This window comes from Arachis duranensis, chromosome 1 (genome assembly GCF_000817695.3).
Source record: "Arachis duranensis cultivar V14167 chromosome 1, aradu.V14167.gnm2.J7QH, whole genome shotgun sequence".
Lineage (NCBI taxonomy): Eukaryota > Viridiplantae > Streptophyta > Magnoliopsida > Fabales > Fabaceae > Arachis > Arachis duranensis.
In genome coordinates this window covers 56,323,680-56,345,640 of record NC_029772.3, presented here as the reverse complement: position 1 = coordinate 56,345,640, position 21,961 = coordinate 56,323,680, and the positions used below count along the sequence as shown (strand labels likewise).

At 36.9% G+C, this 21,961-nt stretch overlaps 1 protein-coding gene across 2 annotated transcripts; it reads left to right on the top strand.

Annotated features, from left to right (window-relative positions):
* Positions 1 to 11,716: 11,716 nt before the first annotated feature.
* LOC107489683 (ribonuclease J) lies at positions 11,717 to 20,533 on the top strand. 2 transcript variants are annotated; one of them, XM_016110438.3, is made up of 17 exons: positions 11,717 to 12,047; positions 12,682 to 12,910; positions 13,242 to 13,365; positions 14,153 to 14,209; positions 14,513 to 14,704; positions 14,787 to 14,864; positions 15,622 to 15,804; positions 15,900 to 15,980; positions 16,159 to 16,224; positions 16,331 to 16,423; positions 16,694 to 16,819; positions 17,022 to 17,135; positions 17,230 to 17,325; positions 17,404 to 17,501; positions 17,580 to 17,977; positions 18,769 to 19,220; positions 19,579 to 20,530. In XM_016110438.3, the coding sequence occupies exons 1-17, from the start codon at positions 11,942 to 11,944 to the stop codon at positions 19,672 to 19,674; spliced, it is 2,589 nt and encodes an 862-aa protein (XP_015965924.1). In that variant the 5' UTR covers positions 11,717 to 11,941; the 3' UTR covers positions 19,675 to 20,530. The 2 variants fall into 2 exon arrangements, with proteins under 2 accessions (XP_015965924.1, XP_015965940.1); XM_016110454.3 differs by lacking the exon at positions 11,717 to 12,047 and having other exon boundaries at positions 12,762 to 12,910; positions 13,242 to 13,351; positions 19,579 to 20,533.
* The last annotated feature ends 1,428 nt before the right edge of the window (positions 20,534 to 21,961 follow it).

Here is a 21,961-nt window from a genome sequence, read left to right as displayed (position 1 = left end):
AATAGAATCTAACAACAATTATTGCAAAGAATTAACAACAACAATCAAGGAAATCACAATTATCATGAATTACCTCAAATTGCATTATTGAAAGAGGAAATAAAAGAACAACAATCTATCCAAAACAAAATGAAGAATTACAATTATTAAAGCACATAACTAGAAAGAGGAGAAGGAGAAGATTAAGAATTGGTAAAGGAAAAGCGAATCAAAGCATGAATCAAACCTAGATCTAAGAAGAGAGATTAACCTAAACCTAATCCTAATTCTAGAGAGAAGTGAGAGCTTCTTTCTCTAAAACTAACTCTAAACTAATCCTAATTAGGCTATATGCTAGATTTCTCCCTTCCCCTCAATCCTTCATCCTTTTATTCCTTTCTATCAGCATTTGGCGCCAAAATGGGTTTAGAAACCCTCTCAAATCGCCAGGCACGTGTTGCTTTAATGAAGTCATGTGTGGTCATCGACGCGTGCGCACACGGTACGCGTGCGCGTCCCTAGTCGATTCTGCAATGTGCGCGCGGGCGCCTTGTGCGCGTGCACGTGCTTGGCCGAGATCAATTCTTTGTCTTTTGTGCTTCTCTCCACTTGCATGCTTCCTTCCTTGTTCCTTTGATCCATGTCTAGCCTATTTCAACCTGAGATTACTAGCAAACACATCAAGGCATCTTATGGAATCAAGGAGAAATTAGAATTCATCAAAATGACGCTCAAAAAGCATGTTTTTACACTTAAGCATAAATATGGGAGAGATAACAAAACCATGCTAATTCATAGGCTAAATGTGACAAAAGGTTATCAAAATACTCTAAATTCAATACAAGGTAAACCCTAAAAATGGGGTTTATCAGAGCCCTCTCTGGATGTGTATATACACTCTAATCACTCAAATATTTGGGGTTAAACCACTCAAATCTCCTCTAATCATGCTTTCTAAATATTTGTTCTTCATCTAACCAATCAACAATTATCTAGTATACAAATGCAAATATCATAAGGGCTTTTCAAGGTTGTAATGGGGCTAAGGTAAGGGTGAGGATATATGTATGGCCAAGTGAACTATTATATGAATCTTTGACTAACCTAAGTTCTCACCTAACACATACACACACTCTATACAATTCTAAAGTCAAGCTTAGCCACCCAAAATCTCACGTTTGCATATTTTTACACACTTATGTATCAATTTTAATTCCATCACATATGCATTAATTTTCTTATTGAACTTAACAATTTTCTCTTTTTCTTTTTCTCTTTTTTTATTTCTTTATTTTTTTCTTTTTTTTCTATATATATGAAAGCATAATACATCAATGCATATGGTTTCTATAATTTCACACGAGTATACACCCAAATTCTCAATATTTGTCAATAAAAATAAAACACATTCTTATCAACCAAAGTTCTCACATTTTCCCACACTTATTTGACACATACTCACTATCTTAAGCTAACCAAAGATTCAAATAGGACAATTAATTGCTTTTCTGCTTAAGGCTAGTGATGTGGTAATGTAAATAACAAAAAGGGGGTTAAAAAGGGCTTAATTTGGCAAAAAAAGGTAAATGAAATGGTGGGCTATTTGGGATAAGTGAACTATAATCAAATAATGACCTCAATCACATAAATGCATGAATATACACTAAATAATGGACATATAGAATGAAACAAACTAAAGATTGCAATCATAGAGAAGAAAACACACAAGAATAAAAATCATGGTTAAATAATGTAACCATGCAATTAAGTTAAAAAACTCACGGGTTGTGTGTTCTTAGTTCAAAGCCCATATTCCAAACTATATCATGAAAGTTTTAAAAAGTTTTAACTCAAATCAATGTGAATCTTAAATGCCCGTTCTAAGAAAAATAATTTTTTTGAAATTTTCAACAAATTGACCAACATTTATTATTATATATATACTAAATGAAATGTTGTGATTATGAAAAGCCAAAAATTTTTAGTTCACTCCCTATTTTCAATCAAACCAAATTCTCATATGCAAAAGGGTAAACTAAACTCAATAATCCACATTTTTCGAAATCACAACTAATAAACTAAAAGTGCAATTCAAACTAAAAATCTAAGATATATACAAGCCAAAGTGCAAAATGCAACAAAGTAAAAATAAACAAAAGTACAATAAAATGAAAATGTGCAAGTATTGAAAATAAAACAAAATAAAGCAAAATAAAACAAAAGTCTGAAATGGTTCACCAAAATATAGTCCGCCGAAGACGGCGATCTCCCCACACTTAAATCACAGCATCATCCTCGATGCTCCTCAAATCAAGTCAGGTGAGCGGGGTCAATGTTTGCCTCGCTATTGTGGCCTATCGATGGATGTGCCTCTGGCTCTGTCGGCTATGACTGTGCAAGTGCTGTGACTCTGTAGGGATCCCATGCTGATTTCCGCCTTCTGGGCCTCCTCCTTCTTATCATCCTCCTCCTCAGAGTGCTCCGAGGATGTATCAGGCTCTGAGGGGATGTCAGTACGTCCCGAAGTCACAATCAGCTTCAAGTGTGCATAGCGTCGCTTGTTGCACACTCAGACTGCTCATAACGTCGCAACAAGCGCCACTCCATCCAATCCATGCGCTCAAAGAGGCATTGCACAAGGTGGTAGACTAGCTGTAATGCAGATGAATGTGCTGATTGAGATGGTGTAGATGGTCCTGCTGCAGCTGAAGAAGTAGTCAGCTCAATAGCTGCTGCTATGGCCGCTCGGTCTCTGCACCGGGCCACTGGGTGGTCACCAAACCAGTCACCCCAAGGGATAGCCTTCTCCTTACCGTGTACGGCTGGTGCATCATCGCCCTGCTCCCAGGGTACCTCAGCCTGGTGAGCTAACTGCGTGACCAAACAAGGGAATGGCAGGTTGCGTCTGATATTGGACCGGTACATATATCTCCTGATGAGTCGTGGAAGGTACAGCTCCTTCCCATCTAAGACACACCAAATCAGAACTACTATATCGGCCTGGATCTTAGTAGAATGGGTACTAGGCATGACATAGGTGCATAGGATCTGCTACCACAGCTTGGCTTCCTTCATCAGATAGTCGAGCTTAATGCCTCTCGGAGTCTCTTTCTTGGATCCTTGCTCCCAAGAGGCATCAGGAAGGGTAATCGTACAATGCACTGCGTCCCAATCAAAACTCATGCATTTAATATCCTCCTTAGCCTGATGGAAGGCATCCTTATTACTGATCTTAGGCTGAAAGTGGAGGATGTACTCAATAGCCTTTGTAATCAGAATCTGCCTGTCTCTGAGATGAATTGCATCAAGGGTCACTCAGTAGAAATTACAATAGAACTCTCGCACCCAAGACTCGTTCACTCGCACTAGCTCTCTGTCTAGAAATACCCAACCCCTCTCCACAACCCGACACTCGGTATACTGCTTCAGATCGGAGGGTACAGCTAGTTTCCTTTCCATAATGAGGTTCCGCTTATCAAAGTGCAGAAATCTAAGCTCACAGTATAGGTTGGCAAACTTATATGATTTGTTAGAAGGCGTAGCTTTGTCAGCCTTGTCCTTCTCATTAAGCTTTCGCTCAGATAGGCCTAAGGTCGCTGGCTCAGTGGATGGCTGCGGCCTTTTCCTCTTATTGGAGGTGACCTTGGCTTTGCCTTTCCCTTTCCTATTAGACATCCTAAAGAATAGAATTTCCAGGGTACAGATTATCAAATCAAAGCATAGAAATAGAAAGGCAAACAATATGTAGGAAAAACAACAGAAGATAGACAACAAAGGAGTTAAAGCTCAAATATGAAGTGAGTCACTAAAGTTACGATTAACTTGGAAGGGAGTATGAACAGTATTCAAAATCAGTCAGAATTCACATTCCAATTAATTGTGTATAAAGGAAATCAACTTTCTTGGTCCTTAAGAAGCAACATTGCTATGCATCAAAAGAATAGTTAAAAAGTTAGTTTAAGAAGGAAAATTTAAAGAAGGGTGAAAAACATGTAGTGAAAAGTCAAAAAGTTAAAAGTAAGGAAGTTAAATGTTAATAGCATAACAAATATTGTCTTTAACCAAGACAGCATCCAAAAAGTCTAAATGACAAGCAACTCACATTCATATCAGGCAATGCAAGTCATTGATAATGAAATATGCAAGGCACAAAGGCATAAAATATAAAGATAAGTCATCATCAATGTATTTGATCACTTAAGTGCAAAAACTGGTGTGGAGGAATTAAATACGTACTTATGAAAGTAAAAGACACCAATAAGCACAACTTGAAAGAACCTCAAACAACAAGGAATAAGACTAGGCCAAATTGGAAGTCTATGAAACAACGTCAATGGTTAAGGAGAAATAAAATTGCAGTGTGACCATGAAGGATAGAAAATTTGGAACCTAACTTCAAATGTTAAAGTCATAAACGAGGATCAAAAGCAATTGATCAACAAGGGTCCATTTGACACAGAAATCCGTCAAATAACTCTTTGTTGCCATCAGTCATGAAATTCAGATAAAGGGAAGCAAAGAAGAGGCGGAAATGCTAGCCGACCAATTCATGAATTGAATTTGCCAGTAATCAAGTAGGAATAAAGTGAAAATGTGCCAAATTTAGTTCACAATTGGAAATTAATAGCATAAAGATTTTAGAAAAATTTGATAGCATTTTGATAGTAAATTGAGCGTTCCCGGATTAAAACAGCAGCATCAACAATCCATATGAATTCCATAAATGTCAATCATCATGAAGAACAAGAATTCATATGAATGGGGCATCAATATATACAGAATAGGACAGCAACAATCATTCAGCTTATATGAAATTCAAATCGATTTAGAATCAAGCAGAAGCCATCAAAGAGAACAAGGCAGTAATACAACTTCGCAGCAACATCAATCAAGCTAGTGTAGCACAAAGCAAATCAATGAAGCAGCAACAGTTCCAAATAGCAGCATGAACCATAATTTGCAATAACAGCAACATGTAGAGTAGTACAGAATATCACATTATCATCACTCAACAAAGCAAATGAAAATCAGTCATTTCAGACAGCAGCAGCGGCAAAAATCAGGCCTAAATCCACTAACCAAAATCCTAAAACTACCTAACCACATGCAATTCTAACTAACTAACTAAAATGCAATTAAACTAAGCTAACTATACTAACTAAACAGAATGGAAAGAACGCAGAAGGAAGAACAGGGAAAACCCAGGAGGGGTTTCTAAAGTAGAAGCAGAGATGGAAACTGGAAGGGGGAGAGAGAAGTGCCAACCCAGAGATGATGGCTACTGATGACGGTGATGATGGTAGAACGGCGATGCTGAACTCAGGAAGCAGAGGAAGAAGCAAAGCCGTAGAGGAAAGGCGGTTCAGGAGCAATGTTTGAAGAATCAGGCGAGATGGTTGAAGCAGAAAGGAATGGAAGAGTATGGGTGATGAGTGGTGGAGATCACCGGCGGCAATGGGGCCGCGGTGGTGCTTGTGTCAGCGAAGAAGATGGGCGGACGGACAGAGAAGAGGGATAGAGAGAAGAAGGGGGTAGAGAAGAGAAAAGGAAAGAGAGGGAGGGGTGGTCGGCGGTGGTTCAGGGTCGCCGGACTGGAGCGGTAATGTGAGGGTGATGGTGGTGAGTGCTTCAATGGAGGGAAGAGGGGAAGAAGAGAAAGAGACGTTGGTGGGATTGAGGGTTAGGGCTACGCGAATGAAAAGGGTTCTCTCGAGGGGGGTTAGTGGATTCAAATCTACGCGTACGCATCACTGATGCTTGCGCGTGGGTATAGAGAAATAAAGGTGACGTGTACGCATGAAGACGCGTAACACACAATTCTAGTGTCGTTTTTGCACAACTTTTTGTAACTTTGCATTGGGGTGGCATTTTTGTATGACGCGTACGCGTCGGTCACGTCTACGCGTGGGAGGCCAGAATTGAAAATGACAAGTACACGTCAGCGATGGCACGCATGGGTTGGGTTGTGCGCCTGGTACCCCTCCCGCACGGTTTCAACCCAACTTTCTGTAACTTTTTAACTAGAGAGCGAAATTCGCATCGACGCGTACGCGTGGGTCACGCGTACGCGTCACACCCATTTTTTTTTAAAACAAGCTATCAAATTAATTCCAAACATGATTAAACCAGTAAAACCACAATTTATACTAAATAAACGTAACTAAAAAAATGAAAATTTAACTTATTACCAATAGAAATAAAAAGAAAAATAGAAAGAATTTACCATGGTGGGGTGTCTCTCACCTAGCACTTTTAGTTAAAGTCCTTAAGTTGGACATTTGGTGAGCTCCTTGTCATGGTGGCTTGTGCTTGAACTTATCTTGAAACTTCCACCAATGCTTGGACTTCCAATAAGCTCCAACATCTCTAAGTGAATTCACCAAGTCTTGATGAAATCCTTCACAAGCTTTGAGCTCCTAAAGTTGATCCTCTTGTATGTCGGGATCCCAAATCTTGTTCCTACACCCGTCTTGAAGTGCATCATCATTGTTCCTACCAAGTGGCAAGCAATCTGAATTCTCTACGCAGTACCAAACTCTTCTCTTGGATCCACCCATGTGATCACCAGTCCAACCCTTGCATCTAACTCTTGAAATATCAACCTTGATGAGTCTTGATTTGTAACTCTAACCACTAAACATCCTTCTCTTACGCTTCATTCCACAAAGCCTCCTAAGTTGGCCATCCGTTTCAAGAATATCATACTCAAGTGGGACAATAAAGCCAATAGAAATAAGTTTTACCCACTAAATGAAGGAATATATGGCAACCTAGATAGAGAAGTCTCCAACGATCTTGACAAAGTGTATTCAACTACCATCCATCGCCTTTGGAATACTTCCATCTCCACATCATTCTTCAACCCAATTGGAGAAGGTTCTTCAAACTCAAGGAGTTCATTTGCGGATGCACATTCATCACTAGGATGGCTTGATTCATGGTCATCATCACCAAGGAAACTCGCTTCTTGATCTATTCCATCCAATTCTTCATACGGAACATGCCTTGGAGGTTGTGCACTAGCCTCCTCAACATTAATTTCAAGCTTCTTGGAGAAATACTCTACAACTCTAGATTTTCATGGAGGTCCAGCATCTCCTAAGTCTTCAACCACTTCTTCCTCTTCAACAAGTATGGCTTTCTCCAATTATTCCAATACAAAGCCACGTTCCTCATTTTTCACTGGAGTTCCTAATCTCTCCTTCATGCTACGCTCTTCATTAGATTCTCCACATGTAGCCATGGGGGTACTTTGAGTGTTGAAGTGCAATGAAGCTAAATTACCTACTACCTCAGTCAAGGTAGCTATGAACTCTACTGTCGTCCTTTGCATCTCTCTTTGCTCTTGAAGAAGAACACCAAGAGTGTCATCCATTGGAGATTGGGGGTAGATATGAGGGTTCATTGCTTGGGAGGAAGGGTTCATGAAAAGAGAGTGGTTCATCATGACAGTGATATGGAGGTGGTGTATATTGAGGTGGTAGTTCTTAGGAGTGATTGTGTTGGAATGGTGATGGCTCTAAGTATGGCTCGTATGGTTCATAGGGTGGTTGGTATAGTGGATATGAGTTGGGATCATATGGAGGTGTTTGGTAACATGGGGCTTGTGAGTATGGTTGTGGGCTATATTGAGGAGGAGGTTCATAGGTATATTGTGGTGGGTGTTGATTGTCACGAAGAGGTCCACCATAACCATTGTCTTGGTATGCATCATGGAGTGGTTGTTGCTCATAGTACATTGGAGATGGTTGTTGCCAAGAGGGTTGATCAAATCCTTGTGGCTTCTCACATCTTTGATTGTCCCATCCTTGATGCAAGCCCTCATTGTAATCTCCACTTCCTACAACATGATTATAACCAAACTCATAGCCAAAGGAGTGAGAATTCATAGTAACAAGAGAAAGTAGAAACAAAAACTAGTAAGAAATAATGAAAATAAACTCCTAAAACTAGAAACAACTAACAAAGAAACGAAAAGCAAAAATATTCACAATATTCACAATAACTAATAATAAGGCACACAATTGCAATTCCCCGACAACGACACCAAAAATTGATGGGAAAAAATCGTCGGTAAATATTTTTCACGAAAATAAGCGCGTTGTAAGTATAGTTCTAAACTGACAATTAAACCTTAATCAAATTTAAATTGTTTGTCATTTAAGCAAACCCAATAAAATTAACCGAAGTATTTAAATCTCGGGTCGTCTCTCAAGGAATTGTAAGGAAGTGTAGTTTATTATTGGTTATGAGATTATATCTTTTGGGGTTTTGAAATAGGAGACAAAAAATGTAAATAACAAGGAAGTAAAATAAAAATTAAGAAAAGTCCTAGCAAGGATTGAGAATTGGAATTCCTATCCTCATTATCATCATCAATTGTGATGGTAATTGCCTTTTACTTTCACTTAGTTAACCTCTAACAATGAAGGTAAGACAAGTGAGTAAAATCAGCTTAGATTCACAAGTCCTAACATAAGACTAGATTTAGTGAAGTCTAAGCCAACTAGCAAGTCTCAATTACCAATCAACAAAAGACTTTTGATAACTCAAGAGTTTCTAAATAATCAATCTAAGTTAAGAACATAAAAATCTAAATTAAAATCCTCCCAAGCATTTTATCAAACACTTGGAATGCACAGAATAAAAACATAGAAAATTAATAAGAGATAATAAAATCTAAGATATCAATTCCAAGACAACAATAACTAATAATTAAAGAAAGAATAATAACATAAAAATATAAATTGCATTAATCTAATCAAAGGGGCAAGATTGCATCAACAATGAAGTAACAAACGGAAGCAAAAACAAATAAACTAGAAGTAGTAAGATGCTAGAACAAACAAGAGTAAAGGAAAACTAAATTAAAGTAAGGTGAAAATCTGAATCTAAGAAGAAATAAGACTAGAAATCCTAAAACCTAGAGAGAGGAGAGAGCCTCTCTCTTTAAAAACCTACATCTAAACCTAACTAATGTGAATAATGAGAAGTCCATCCTTGATTCCCCCACTTTGCAGCCTCTAATCTGTGTTTTTGGGCTTGGAACTGGGCCAAAACTAGTCCAGAAATCGCCCCAGCGTTTTCTGATATCTGCAGCACGTGACGTTTTGTCACGCGTACGTGTCGCCCACGCATATGCGTCGCTGAATCAAAAACTTGGTCACGTGTATGCGTCATACCACGCGTGCGCGTCGCTGCTAGCTTCCCAAAACCTCAATTTCTTGTGTTCCTTCCACTTTTGCATGCTTCCTTTCTATCTTCCAAGCCATTCCTGCCCTATAAATTCTGAAAACACTCAGCAAACATATCACGGCATCGAATGGTAATAAGAGAGGATTAAAATTAGCTAATTTAAGGCCAAAGAAGCATGTTTTCACTCATATTACAAAATTAGGAAGGAAAATGTAAAACATGCGAATTAAATGAATAAGTGTGAGAATAATGGATAAAATCTACTAAATTAAGCACAAGATAAACCCTAAAAATAGAGTTTATCAGTACAACAACATAAAAATAAAAGTAAACATTCAGACAAGTTCGCAAGAGGTCGGATCATCTTCAACAACACAACATAGTTCTTAAAACCTCTTGCGAACTTAGCAATCAAACCACATTATTAGAGCTTGAAATGGTGCCATTTTAGGTAAAATGGCATCATTTGGGGCATAGAGCAAAGCCCCACATTCAATACACAAATTCATAGTAAAGAAATAATTTTCAAAGAAAGAAAAAGAACGCTAAATTACAGAACAACCATGAAGATACAATTTTAAAAGATCATTGATAACTGCCAACAAAAAACCATTTTTCACACAAACATCAAGAACGATAGTACCAGAAGCACATTATTAAGCAAAAAACAGAGGTGTAGAAAATAAAACAAAAGAGGCAAGACCAACCTTAATGGAAGAACCATTGAAGGAATGCACGTGACGGCAATACACGAATGTTTTAGAAGACTTCAAGCAAGCACGAATGAAAAAACCAAAGTAAAAATTTAAGATATAGAAATATTGAAAGGAAAGTAGGGTTATTGTGAAATGAAAAGTCCTTAAGAGAGAATGAAAAATTTGTCAGAAGAAGAAGAAAAAAGAAGAAAGAGAAATGAAGTTAAGTATTTATAAGACTCTAGGGGCACAATGGTAAATTTACCCCTTCATTTATGACATGCACGGTTACCAAAGTATCCGTAAGAAAACGTGCAAATGATTATGAAAAGATGCAATGGTTCAGATTCACAAACATGTAGAGCACTCAACTTGATCCTTGGAAAGGCGGTGTACCCGACGTGATAAACCAACACCATAAAAGGACCAGTTCGACCTATAAATGCTTGAGTCCGACCTAATAAAGTTTGGTCTCAAGCAGGGACACTGTTTATACCCTGACCCAAAGTTTTAGCCTAGTCCAAAGTGAGTAAAAGTCCAATAACATATAAAGGCTTCCACAAGCACCTACCCGACCTTATGGAGGTCAGGCCCAACGACGCCAACTTTGACTTTAGCTACTCAACAAATTAAACTTAACTCCTACAATTTCTTTCTTTCATTTAGAAAATAGATCTCAATAACCTCCTCACCAAGGAAACGGTTATCCACCATCAAAGGTGAAACTACTCATAAAAGTGGTTACAGATTCTACACCTACAGTTATAAATATTCTGACACCCTCATGTGTACTTCGAACCTAATCTATTAAAAACCTGCTAAAACATTTGCTAACTTAAGTATTGGAGTCCCTTGCAGGTACCATCCCCCTGCCCTCTTCACGAGGAATTCGGATGGCGGCACTTCGATACTCGTAAAAATCGGACGCTGCTTCAAAAGAAATTTGGACCTCACGTTCAAGTTTAAAGCAACCCAATTTTAGATTACACTCGGAACAAAAATATAGTACTACTACATTACTAAGTAATAGAATACATTAAAGGGATAAATAAAAATGAAGAACCAAATAAAAAATATAAAATAAAAATATATTACATCTAACTCAAAATTTTAATATATTAAATTATAAATTGTACATATTATAAACTCTTTATTTCTTCATATTTTTTGACGCAACTTTCATACGTACTGCAACTTGAGGAGACTTTGGACCAATGTTGTGCTCTAGGATGAGGAGAAGTCTCTTTGCGACCTTCTTCTCTCTCTTCAGAATCCTTTTCTCTAGTTTTCTTTTTCTTCTTCCCTTCGTCTCGGTCTTTTCCTCTCTTGTTCGACGGTAGTGCAACGACCTTCTTTCTCTCCTCCTCCTCTTCTTCTTCTCTTTGGTTCTTGTTCCTTTTTTTCTCTTTCTGTTTTCCTTCTCTATGATTTGTCCCCTTCTCCTCTGTCACAAACATGATGACGACGACGGCAACGATAACTCTTTATTATATCGTCTATTCTTTTTTTCCCTTCTCTTTATTCTAATTTGCTTGTGTTCTCTTTAATTTATTTGTGTTCTCTATTTACATAAGAATAAATTAGAAATTGTCAAAATTAAATAAAAATATTTTAAAAAAAATTGAAATTTTAATCTTTATTTCAAAAAATTTCAATTCCCTATATTACTATTTTTTAAAAATACTAAATAGACTAAAATTTTGTGTCTTAAAACTTAAATTTAATTTCTATCTTAAACCACCAAATAGAATCTCATCTTCCAATCTCAGCCTCGCTGCCACAAACTAAGGTTGTTATAATTGGCTGCCACTTGGCAGTGAGGTAGAATACTTGTGTCGTGTTTGTATTTTCGAGTACTGATGACCAAATTGATAAGCGAAAGATATTTCCCGCTACGCACCCAAACAATTGGAGCAGCACCAACACCCACACCCACCTGAACCCTTCTTCTTCCTCTCTCTCCACCCTTTAATTTCCCGTTCTTCCTCATTAGGGTTCTTTCAAAGTTGCACTCTCTTTCTTTCTTCTCTCTCTGCTGCATCCCGTTGCGGTTTTCCTCATAGAAAGAAGAAATGGCCACTTTCACGTTTTCATTGTGCCCTCACACCCTCTGTTACCGCCCTTACACCACACGCTCTTCTTCCCTTTCTTGCTCTTTCCCCTCTTCTGCTCTCCCAGGTTATAATCCTTTCCCATTTCGCTTTACATTTCATGTTTCTCTATGCTTTTTTTATTTTCTGAGCTTCTCTCGTGCTTGGTACAGATATCAGAATGTGTTCCTAGTTTTTTCCATTTGTTATTGGCAGCTTAAAGTTTTGTACTTTTACTATTTTACAGAAGTATTGGATGATATGGTGTACATGATAGATATGTATACGTGATGTAATTATATATTTTTTAAATAACTTGGACTTACTGCATTGTGTGCAATTGGTTCTGTTTAGTGTTCTACCAGTTAAGGTCTTAAATTTTGTAATAGGATGTTTACTTCATCCGTTGCTTTTCTAATGTCCCATATAAGGGCTTTGAGGCAATCATTGTTGAAGATACTTATTCATCTCCTTAACACGCTTCGAAAAGGTTTAGATTTGTGGTAAGCTAGTAGGAATTAGGTTTGAGAGATTCGGTTGAGTCCATGTTGCTTGAGAACAATATTAGCCCGGACGTAACTATATATATAGGTATTGCTTGAATGATTTGTTTCAATTTCTTTCATTTTACTTCCATCGCAGAACCAGAGGCAACTGTTTTGCAGGTGGATGTTATTTATTATTCATATGGTTGTGTTATTCTATTTGTTTCATGTATGTAGATAATGTTGGATCTGAAGTACCGAGAAAACGAATAAGAAGAATAGAAGGTCCAAGAAAGAGCATGGAAGACTCTGTTAAACGTAAGATGGAGCAATTTTATGAGGGATCCGATGGACCACCCATCCGTGTTCTTCCTATTGGTGGATTAGGTGAAATTGGAATGAATTGCATGCTTGTTGGTAACTATGACCGCTACATTCTCATTGATGCTGGTGTCATGTTTCCAGAGTAAGTGTTGCTACTGGAATCTGTGTCCTCTTTGTATGTTTTCACAGTCACACATAGCCAACTGGACAAGCCTGAATTGTTACATAGGCGATCATGTATTCATGTATAAGGAAAACTTTATACATAATCACTATCCAGACATGGAATTTAATCTTTCAGCTAAGAGCAAATAATCTGTTCCAAAGTGAAATTCATTTCAAATATTAAAATCCCATTTCCACTTCAAGGTCACTATCAAATTTCTGCTGCATGGTTACTGTTTGCTCTGCTCTGCTCTGCTTTTATTTATTAGTCAACTGATCTTGTTTCACATTTGGATTGTACATTTCAGCTATGATGAGCTTGGGGTCCAAAAAATCATACCCGATACAACATTCATAAAAAAATGGAGCCACAAAATTGAGGCAGTTGTTATAACACATGGGCATGAAGATCATATCGGTGCGTTACCTTGGGTAATGTTTCCTTCTCCATGGAACTGCTGGTGTGAAGAACAATACCCTTCTTGACTAGTTATTTTTGACATATTCCCCTAAGTCTCTGCATTTTTGTAGAGGGATATATCTATGACCTAGTTTTTGATGCATTCTTCCATAATGAACTTAAGGTTAACCTAGATAGGAACTTGCAGTTTGATTAAAAAATCTAGAGCTTGGATAATTTTGCTACTAGGATAATACAAATGTGATGCAATCAGCTTCAAGGGAAATATACAACCACAAAGTTCATTAGGTCCTTGATTGATGACTTTGGTTTAGTAGCATGTTTAAGGATTAGGGATCTTGGTATGCTTGCTACCTATGGTATACTCTCTTAAAAGCTTTAACATATTTCTGATGTAATGGTCGATTGGACGCTTTTCCTATGTGTGACTCTTTTACTTGATGGGGACATTGCCTTTTTTAGGGTATTATGACTCTCACAATTGTTGTCGCACACCCGAAGGATGTGGGGCTGGGGAAAATCCTATGACCAAGTGACCAGCAAAATATATTTGTTTCTTAAAGTAAAACATAGAAGGGTCATTTTTCCTGTCTCTTTCTTTTTTTCTAGTTTCAGTCCTTAGTTTTGTTTCTCTTACTAGTTGATTACTTATTCTTTTATGTCTCTCCACTTTATATTTTATAATGCTCCTCCCCTCCCCTTGGATAAGTTCTCTGATTGATCATGCTTTTATTAAAACAAATTTTTTAAACATGTGTTTACTTCTGCTGTACTATTGACTGTTGCTATAATCACCAGGTCATCCCAGCATTGGATTCTCATACGCCAATTTTTGCATCATCCTTCACAATGGAGGTAAGAAGACATATAGTCTTGTTACTTTATTGGTAATGTGCTGCTCTTCAGTTGTTTAATTTCCATCATTTGTGAATAAATAGTAAGGTTGTATAGTAGGAAGTAATAGAAATTAGATGCTAGTGTCAACATATCTTGAAATTGGCTACCTGCCTCTTCAACTCTTCATTTATGTCACCCTATTGGTACTTATCATTACAAAAACTTGTTGCACAGTTTTTTCATTGAAATTCTGTTCCTTGAATTGGTTATTTTTTTCATCAGTTCAGAAGAAGTGAAACTTCCTTTTCCTCTTGTTAACAGCTTATTAAGAAACGCTTGAAGGAACATGGTATTTTTGTTCCATCCAGACTCAAAGTATTTAGAACAAGGAAGAAGTTTATGGCAGGGCCTTTTGAGATAGATCCAATCACGGTGACCCATTCTATTCCTGATTGCTGTGGTTTAGTACTTCGTTGTTCTGATGGGACTATTCTTCACACCGGGGACTGGAAGGTTAGAATTTACTGTTTTTCTCATCACCTTGTCTTGTTATTCTGGCTTGAATCCTGTATTGCTGAACAATTTGATTCAACAGATTGATGAAACACCATTAGACGGTAAAGTTTTCGATCGTGAAGCTCTAGAGGAGCTCTCTAAAGAAGGAGTAACATTGGTGAGTCATCTGAATCATTGACTTCTTGTCATTTATCTGCGAGTGATGCATACAGTTCCTTTCATTGTAAATATGGTTTTCATGATCGGTATTATGTTGAAATTGGTTCAAATGGGAAACCTTATTCTACTTTTAGACTATTGGGCTTTTCCAAGATATGCATTTTAAATAGCAATCACTATTTTGCTTGGCAAGTTTGGTTTATTTTGGTTCCCTTCACTGTATTAGTGTATTGAATGTTTCTGAAGTTGGTAAAATAAATAGTTTATTTTTGAAGGAGGGATTAGTTGTTGGAAAATGGATCTGTGGGAACCTCCCAGCCCTGGTGCCCACACTAGCAGAGCACCCTGGTAAAGACTAGGGATGATACCTGTTGAGTGATGCTCAACCAGCAGTGAAATAAATTAATAGATTCAAATATCTTCTAAATGACTTCTATATAATTTTGAGCTTTACTCCTCCATGTGACTTGACATCATGGAGGTAGTGTGGTGGAGATGGAGAGGAATGGGCCTGATAGGGATCATTACATATTGCGATTTTAGTTGATTAGGTACTGAGTGGCTAATTTTCTTTACATTTACCCATAAATGTACATCTATATTTGTTGTAGATTTACTGATGTTAAATTGTTAACCTATGCTGGTTTCTTCTAATTTTCTGCCATGTGTTTGGTTATAGCAATGTGTAGCCTCTCCCTTATCTTTTTCCTAAATGTTGAGAAAAGATAGATGCAAATTTGGGCGTTACTTTTCAGATGATGAGCGATTCAACAAATGTACTCTCACCTGGAAGGACAACCAGTGAATCTGTCGTGGCAGATGCATTGTTGAGGCATATTTCAGCTGCTAAAGGAAGGGTTATTACGACTCAGTTTGCATCAAATATACATCGTCTGGGAAGCATCAAAGCTGCTGCTGATTTAACTGGTAGAAAGCTGGTATGTTCATGGTTCTCTCTTTTTCTGATTTACTCCAATAGATAAACAACTGTTAGAAGTGTTACAATTTTATTGTTTTATAACTATTCTATCAGGTATTTGTTGGCATGTCTTTAAGGACATACTTAGATGCAGCTTGGAAAGATGGAAAGGCTCGAATTGATCCATCCACTTTGGTAATTAACATTGAAATAATTGTTTTCTTTCTTTTGGCATAACTCTACTGATATATCTAAAATTTTCCCCCTTTTTTCCTGTTGCCACCTTTTTAGAATTATGAGTTCCTAAAATTTTTAAGCTTCTGTAAGTCTCATTCTCTATTATTCTACCTTTCAATATTTCTAATTTACATAGATTAAAGCGGAGGATATTGATGCTTATGCTCCAAAGGATTTGCTAATTGTTACAACAGGCTCCCAAGTAAGTTGCCTGTGTAGTCCTTTAAAGATTATGTAGTGCATAGTTTGTTTGATAAAGAAATTGGACAAGTTTATGGCATATGAACAAATATGTATTTTTGTGTCAGGCAGAACCTCGTGCGGCCTTGAATCTTGCGTCTTATGGAAGTAGTCATTCTTTCAAACTAACAAAGGAAGATGTTGTTTTGTATTCAGCTAAGGTAAGATAACAAAATTCAGAATCAGTTGGTTGCTGTTTGATTTGACTAGAGCATGCCTGATATAACTAAATCATTCTTCTGCAGCTAATGCACTAATTGAACTTTTATTTTGAAATTTCAATCCATTCTTGTAACAAGCCTCAGATTTTTCTGCATGAGCATGTTGCTTGTGTTCATGTCTGATCCATTTTCCACCAAAGGAAGATAGTTTCAAAAAAATTAGATATAAATTAATGTGGTAAATCTGTCCTCTTCTTTTGACACTATTAGGTTATCCCTGGCAATGAGTCCCGTGTTACAGACATGCTAAACCGCATATCAGAAATTGGATCAACAATAGTTATGGGGAAGAATGAATATCTGCACACGTCTGGTCATGGGTATCGCGGAGAATTGGTAAGTTTTTGTTGGAGGTCAATTTATTCCTTCTTTCTATATATTTCTTCCCCCTTAAAATTTCTTCTTCTTCCCAAATTAATTGTTTTACCCCTATGCATCCTCAATTTAATTGTACCATGTATGTGTTTTATTATGCATGCATTTGCATGACTTTGTCTTTGTTATGATCTGTTATTGATGAGAACATTTATTTCTGCAGGAAGAAGTACTTAGAATTGTGAAACCACAGCATTTTCTTCCCATACATGGGGAACTCTTGTTCTTGAAAGAACATGAATTGCTTGGAAAGTCCACTGGCATTCGACACACCACTGTGAGTTGTTTCACCTTTATCAGATGATAGATGAGACTGAGATGCTAGGGACCTTTTGCATTTAGATTTACATAAACATGTCATTATGCTCCAGGTTGTTAAGAATGGAGAGATGCTTGGTGTTTCACATTTGAGAAATAGAAGAGTCCTTTCTAATGGCTTCATTTCACTTGGAACAGAAAATTTGCAGGTTGGAAGTTTTCATTTTTTGCTGGACTCTTTTTAAGAAAACATCTATAACTCTTAAAATTTCCCCCTTTTTATGCAGTTGAAGTATAGTGATGGTGACAAAGCATTTGGTACATCGAATGATCTCCTTATTGATGAAAGAATGAGAATTGCATTAGATGGCATCATTGTGGTTAGGTATGTTTTTCAGGTCATAAAGTAAGTCAAAGCTAAGTAGAAGATGTCTAGTGACCTAATATTTATTGTCTATTTCAGCATGGAAATATTCCGCCCTCAAAATCTAGATGATCAAGTTGGAAACACATTGAAAGGCAAGATAAGAATTACTACAAGATGCCTGTGGCTTGACCAAGGGAAGCTGATGGATGCACTTCATAAAGCTGCGAATGCTGCCCTTTCAAGCTGCCCTGTAAACTGTCCACTGGCTCACATGGAAAGAATTGTGTCTGAGGTGCTGAGGAAAATGGTGAGGAAGTATAGTGGAAAGCGGCCTGAAGTTATTGCCATTGCTGTAGAAAATCCTTCAGCTGTTATTGAAGATGAGGTAAAGACAAAGTTGTCTGGCAAAGCCCATGTGGATGGGATATCAACATGGAGAAGAGTGTTAGATGGGCATGGGAAGGAAAATAACTCCACTAAAATGCAAATTAGAGGTAAACAAGTGCACATTTGAAATGCATATAAAATTGGGGAGGCTTTATTCACATTCTCTTGTGCCTCTAGATGCGCTTTATGTAAATATCCTGTTAATTTTGTGTTTGAATGCTTCTTTTGAATAAGTCTTGTTCTTGCTGATGTTAACTCAGAAGTATTCTTGTTGCTAATGTCATTTATTTTTATTATTGTTGTGAATCCCACCTAATGGGATAAGGCTCTATTGTTGCATTATTACTGGCATATCTTCCTTAGGTTTCTTGCATTAACCTACTCTCCTATTGTCATTGTAATTTTTATATGTAGATTAAGTGCCTAATGTTTTCATTCTAGCAATTTTCTTACCAAACCAGCATAATCTTGAAGTCAATTTTGTTCCCAGTTTCACTTCTCTTAGCTCTAAAATTATACCTATTTTGTTGTAAATCTGATGATGAGGGATTAATTTGGTATCAAATATTCAAATGCATTTACTGCTAAGTTTCATTAGATTATTTTGTATGCAAGTCTAAGCTGCCGGCAATAAGTATATCTTGGGTTCTGCTTCTTAAATTGACAAGAGACTGCAAATTTATGAGTGATGTTTTTTGCTGTTTGTGTAAAATGAATCAGAATGCAATGGACCTACATGCATATAACCAATCCTTATGTATCTGTTTTGTTTATTTGGTGCAAGGATGTTAATGACTGTTTTATGGTAAAATCCTTCTGCTGTAAATTTCCTAGTATCATATATTCAAATATCAGTTTTTCTTTCCCTTGTTCCATTATTTGGTGCGTTTGTATATAGGTGTTGAAGGATTAGCATCTGAAGAATACACTACCACCTCAAGTGGAGATGATGATGATATTTCTGAAACAGAGGATCAAGATGAATTTTGGAAGTCATTCGTCGATTCATCGTCAGCTGAGAAGTCAATCAAAGCTAACAATGGTTATGTTCCTCAAAAGGAGAATAAGCCCCAACTGAAGAAAGATAGTTCTGAAGAGTCTGAAGAAGAAATGTCCGAAACATCAAATTTAGAATCCAAATATTCAAAATCTGCAAAGAGAAATAAATGGAAACCTGAGGAAATTAAGAAGCTGATTGATATGCGGGGTGAACTACATGATCGATTCCAAGTAGTAAAGGGGAGGATGGCCCTTTGGGAAGAAGTATCTCAGAACTTGTCGGCAAATGGGATCAGCAGAAGTCCTGGGCAGTGCAAATCTCTATGGACATCTTTGTTACAGAAATATGAGGTTTGTTCCTTCTTATGAGCAACTATGATGTTAATATATAATGCAAATGATAAGGTCACTATGAAATCAAATAAGAAACTGGAGTGTTTGATCGTTTCTTTTCACCTTTGCATCTTAACTTTATTTAATAACATCGGAGGAAGTAAGGATTTTAAGAGAAACTTCAACTGCTGTGAATACATGCTTGTGTTTTACACATTACATCCGAGTGTTATAAATAGAAGGCATTGTCTTCAGCCTATAATTATTGCAGAGAACAAGCATAACAACTAATAGTGAATAAATTGCCAGAATTAAATTATTAAAGTACAATTTTATGATTTAATCATCAACATCCTTTACGTTTTTGTTTAAGCAGGAGGTCAAGAATGAGAAGAATACCAAGAAAAAGTGGTCATATCTTGAGGACATGGAGAGGATTCTATCTGAAAATGAGGAACTGGCAACAAAATGAATGCGAAGTTACGGGAAGGACAAGAAAAATTTGCAGGAGTTTCTGCATGATTTTGGTAATATAAGTCCAAGCATGGTCCTGAAAGGACATGTGTGAATTGCAGGTTTATTGCATCATGGAATCACCATGTTGAACATTCATTCATATTTGGTGTGGGCATGTGGCTATAGACAGTACTAAATGGGATTGGTATTTTATACCGACAGAAGTTAATGAGGAAGAGAATGACGATTTGGGGGATTATTTATCAACCCTTCTCAAATGGCAGCAGGCCGCATGCACCCCTTTATCTGAAATTTTACCTTGAATGATTGTGCTGTTTTTCTCCTCTAAACTTGTATACTCAGCATCATTTTTGTTCTTTATTTATAGGAGGCATCAACTTAGTCCTTAGGTAGCAGTTGATGCCATCAATTTTGTCAGTTGAATGGACCAAGTTGGCATTGAAAGACCGTCACTTGGGTGTTGCTATACACTGAAGGAACTGAAAGTTTACCATAAGATGTATCATAATTGATTTCATTATTTTCTTGGTGGCACTTGCTGCTGTTGAGAATCATATATCCAAATATAGTTGGATTTTGACCAAATACAACACTGAAACAGTGAAACTCGGAAAGGCAAATGTTGTTGCTCCTTTACTTCTCTTCAATGCCAGATTGTTGTGGTGGATGAATTTATTAAAGGAGACAATAGGAAAAAGTTCCTTTTAGATGAACTCATGAAAGTGAGTATGAATCTATCTTACCTCCTAGAAAACCAAGTGGCTTTATAGATGAAAGCCATTTTGTTTTGATTTATCTAAACTCATGCTTCCGTAGGTCAAAGAAAACATTTTAGGTTCAATCTTATAGGGTGGTAGAGGTTGTTGAAATATATATAGCAGTTCCAAGTTCCAAGTTCAATCTTATATGTAACAGTGTTCATTATTATCACCTACTTATAGAAAGTTTTTCTCACTTACAGCTTACGTATTTTCCAAACACTAGCCAAGGTTATTTGTTCTTTTCTTTATCAAAATGTCGAAACAACTCTTAGTAAAAGTTTATCTTTCAATTAATCTTTTACACACAAAATTAACTTCTCGTTGTCTCCTTCCTTAGCTTCCCCTCTCCTTCCTTCCCAGGATTTTTCCATTCTACTGCAACCACCATCATGATACCCACCTACGACCTTCCACAACCTATGCCTCTCTTCCTTACTGATATTTTAACCTTTCAATCGCAATTTTTTTCCCCATGGTATTTAGCCCAAATGATTGAGCTAGGTAAGCCGCTGGGAAGCGAAACTAGGACCCAAATGACATATATGTCCTTCCTCCGAACAAAAAAAAAAAAAGAATTCATAGACCAAACAAAAAATAAACCGAATTCGTGTGGAAGAGATTTTTGCTTTTTTATCTCGGCCTAGCAAATAACAAATCTATTTGCAGCGGAGACCTAGTATAGATGGCATATCTGTACGCCTCTTTAATGCTGCACCCGGGTTCAAGTTCCAGCTAAAGTTGGATGTAGTTTAAGAACCCATAATGTGTGCAAGTAGTGTATAATCACCAAAAAAAAAAAAGATAACAAATCTATTTCTATTTGCAATACCACATTTTCTATGGAAATAGTTCCCAATTCACTGTTATGATATTTCATTCGGTTAATTTCTTCGATTTATGAGATATTTTATTGTTTTGAAAAAAAATTATAGCTATTTTTATTTTGATAATCTCCTTCAATTTGAGATTGATCGTGTTAGCAATTTTTACTAAATAACATAATTTTCTATTCAAAGTTTTCAGAGACATTCTTAACTGTGTACAGATCTAAGAAGGTTTAAGAAAATGGTTGGTCCTAGAATCACTCACGCTATATTGAAAAGACCAAGTGTTGTGAAGGAGATTTGTACTTCAACAGTGCTGGGAGTTGCTACTGGCAGTGTTTGAAAGATGCATTGGTGGAGTGAACAAAGAAACGTTAGGTCCTTTTATGATTTGCTCGAGAAAGCTGTGGAAATTCTGTTTTTGGCGGCAGAAATCATCAACATGAGATGCAGATTGCATGAGCATAGTTTTGTGGAGGTTCAGAAATAAGTTCTGAAATTTGGAATGATGAATCAATACATTACTTGAACTATAGGTTCCCTTTATATACTACACGCACAATAAGCTTATTCTAACTAACTCCTCACTCTAAACTACAAACTGTCAGTTTCTATTTTTGCCATATTAACTAACTAACTCTTCATCCTCTAATTAACTTGTGTTAGCTGGCACCTCGGCTTCCTTTCTCTGCCTCAA

What these genes read in the sequence shown, in the direction of transcription:
- LOC107489683 (XM_016110438.3), top strand. Translation starts at nt 11,942, where the DNA reads ATGGCCACTTTCACGTTTTCATTGTGCCCTCACACCCTCTGTTACCGC. An exon ending in TTGTTTTGTATTCAGCTAAG is followed by an intron (nt 16,424 to 16,693) that starts GTAAGATAACAA and finishes TGACACTATTAG; the next exon opens with GTTATCCCTGGCAATGAGTC. An exon ending in CTGGCATTCGACACACCACT is followed by an intron (nt 17,136 to 17,229) that starts GTGAGTTGTTTC and finishes ATTATGCTCCAG; the next exon opens with GTTGTTAAGAATGGAGAGAT.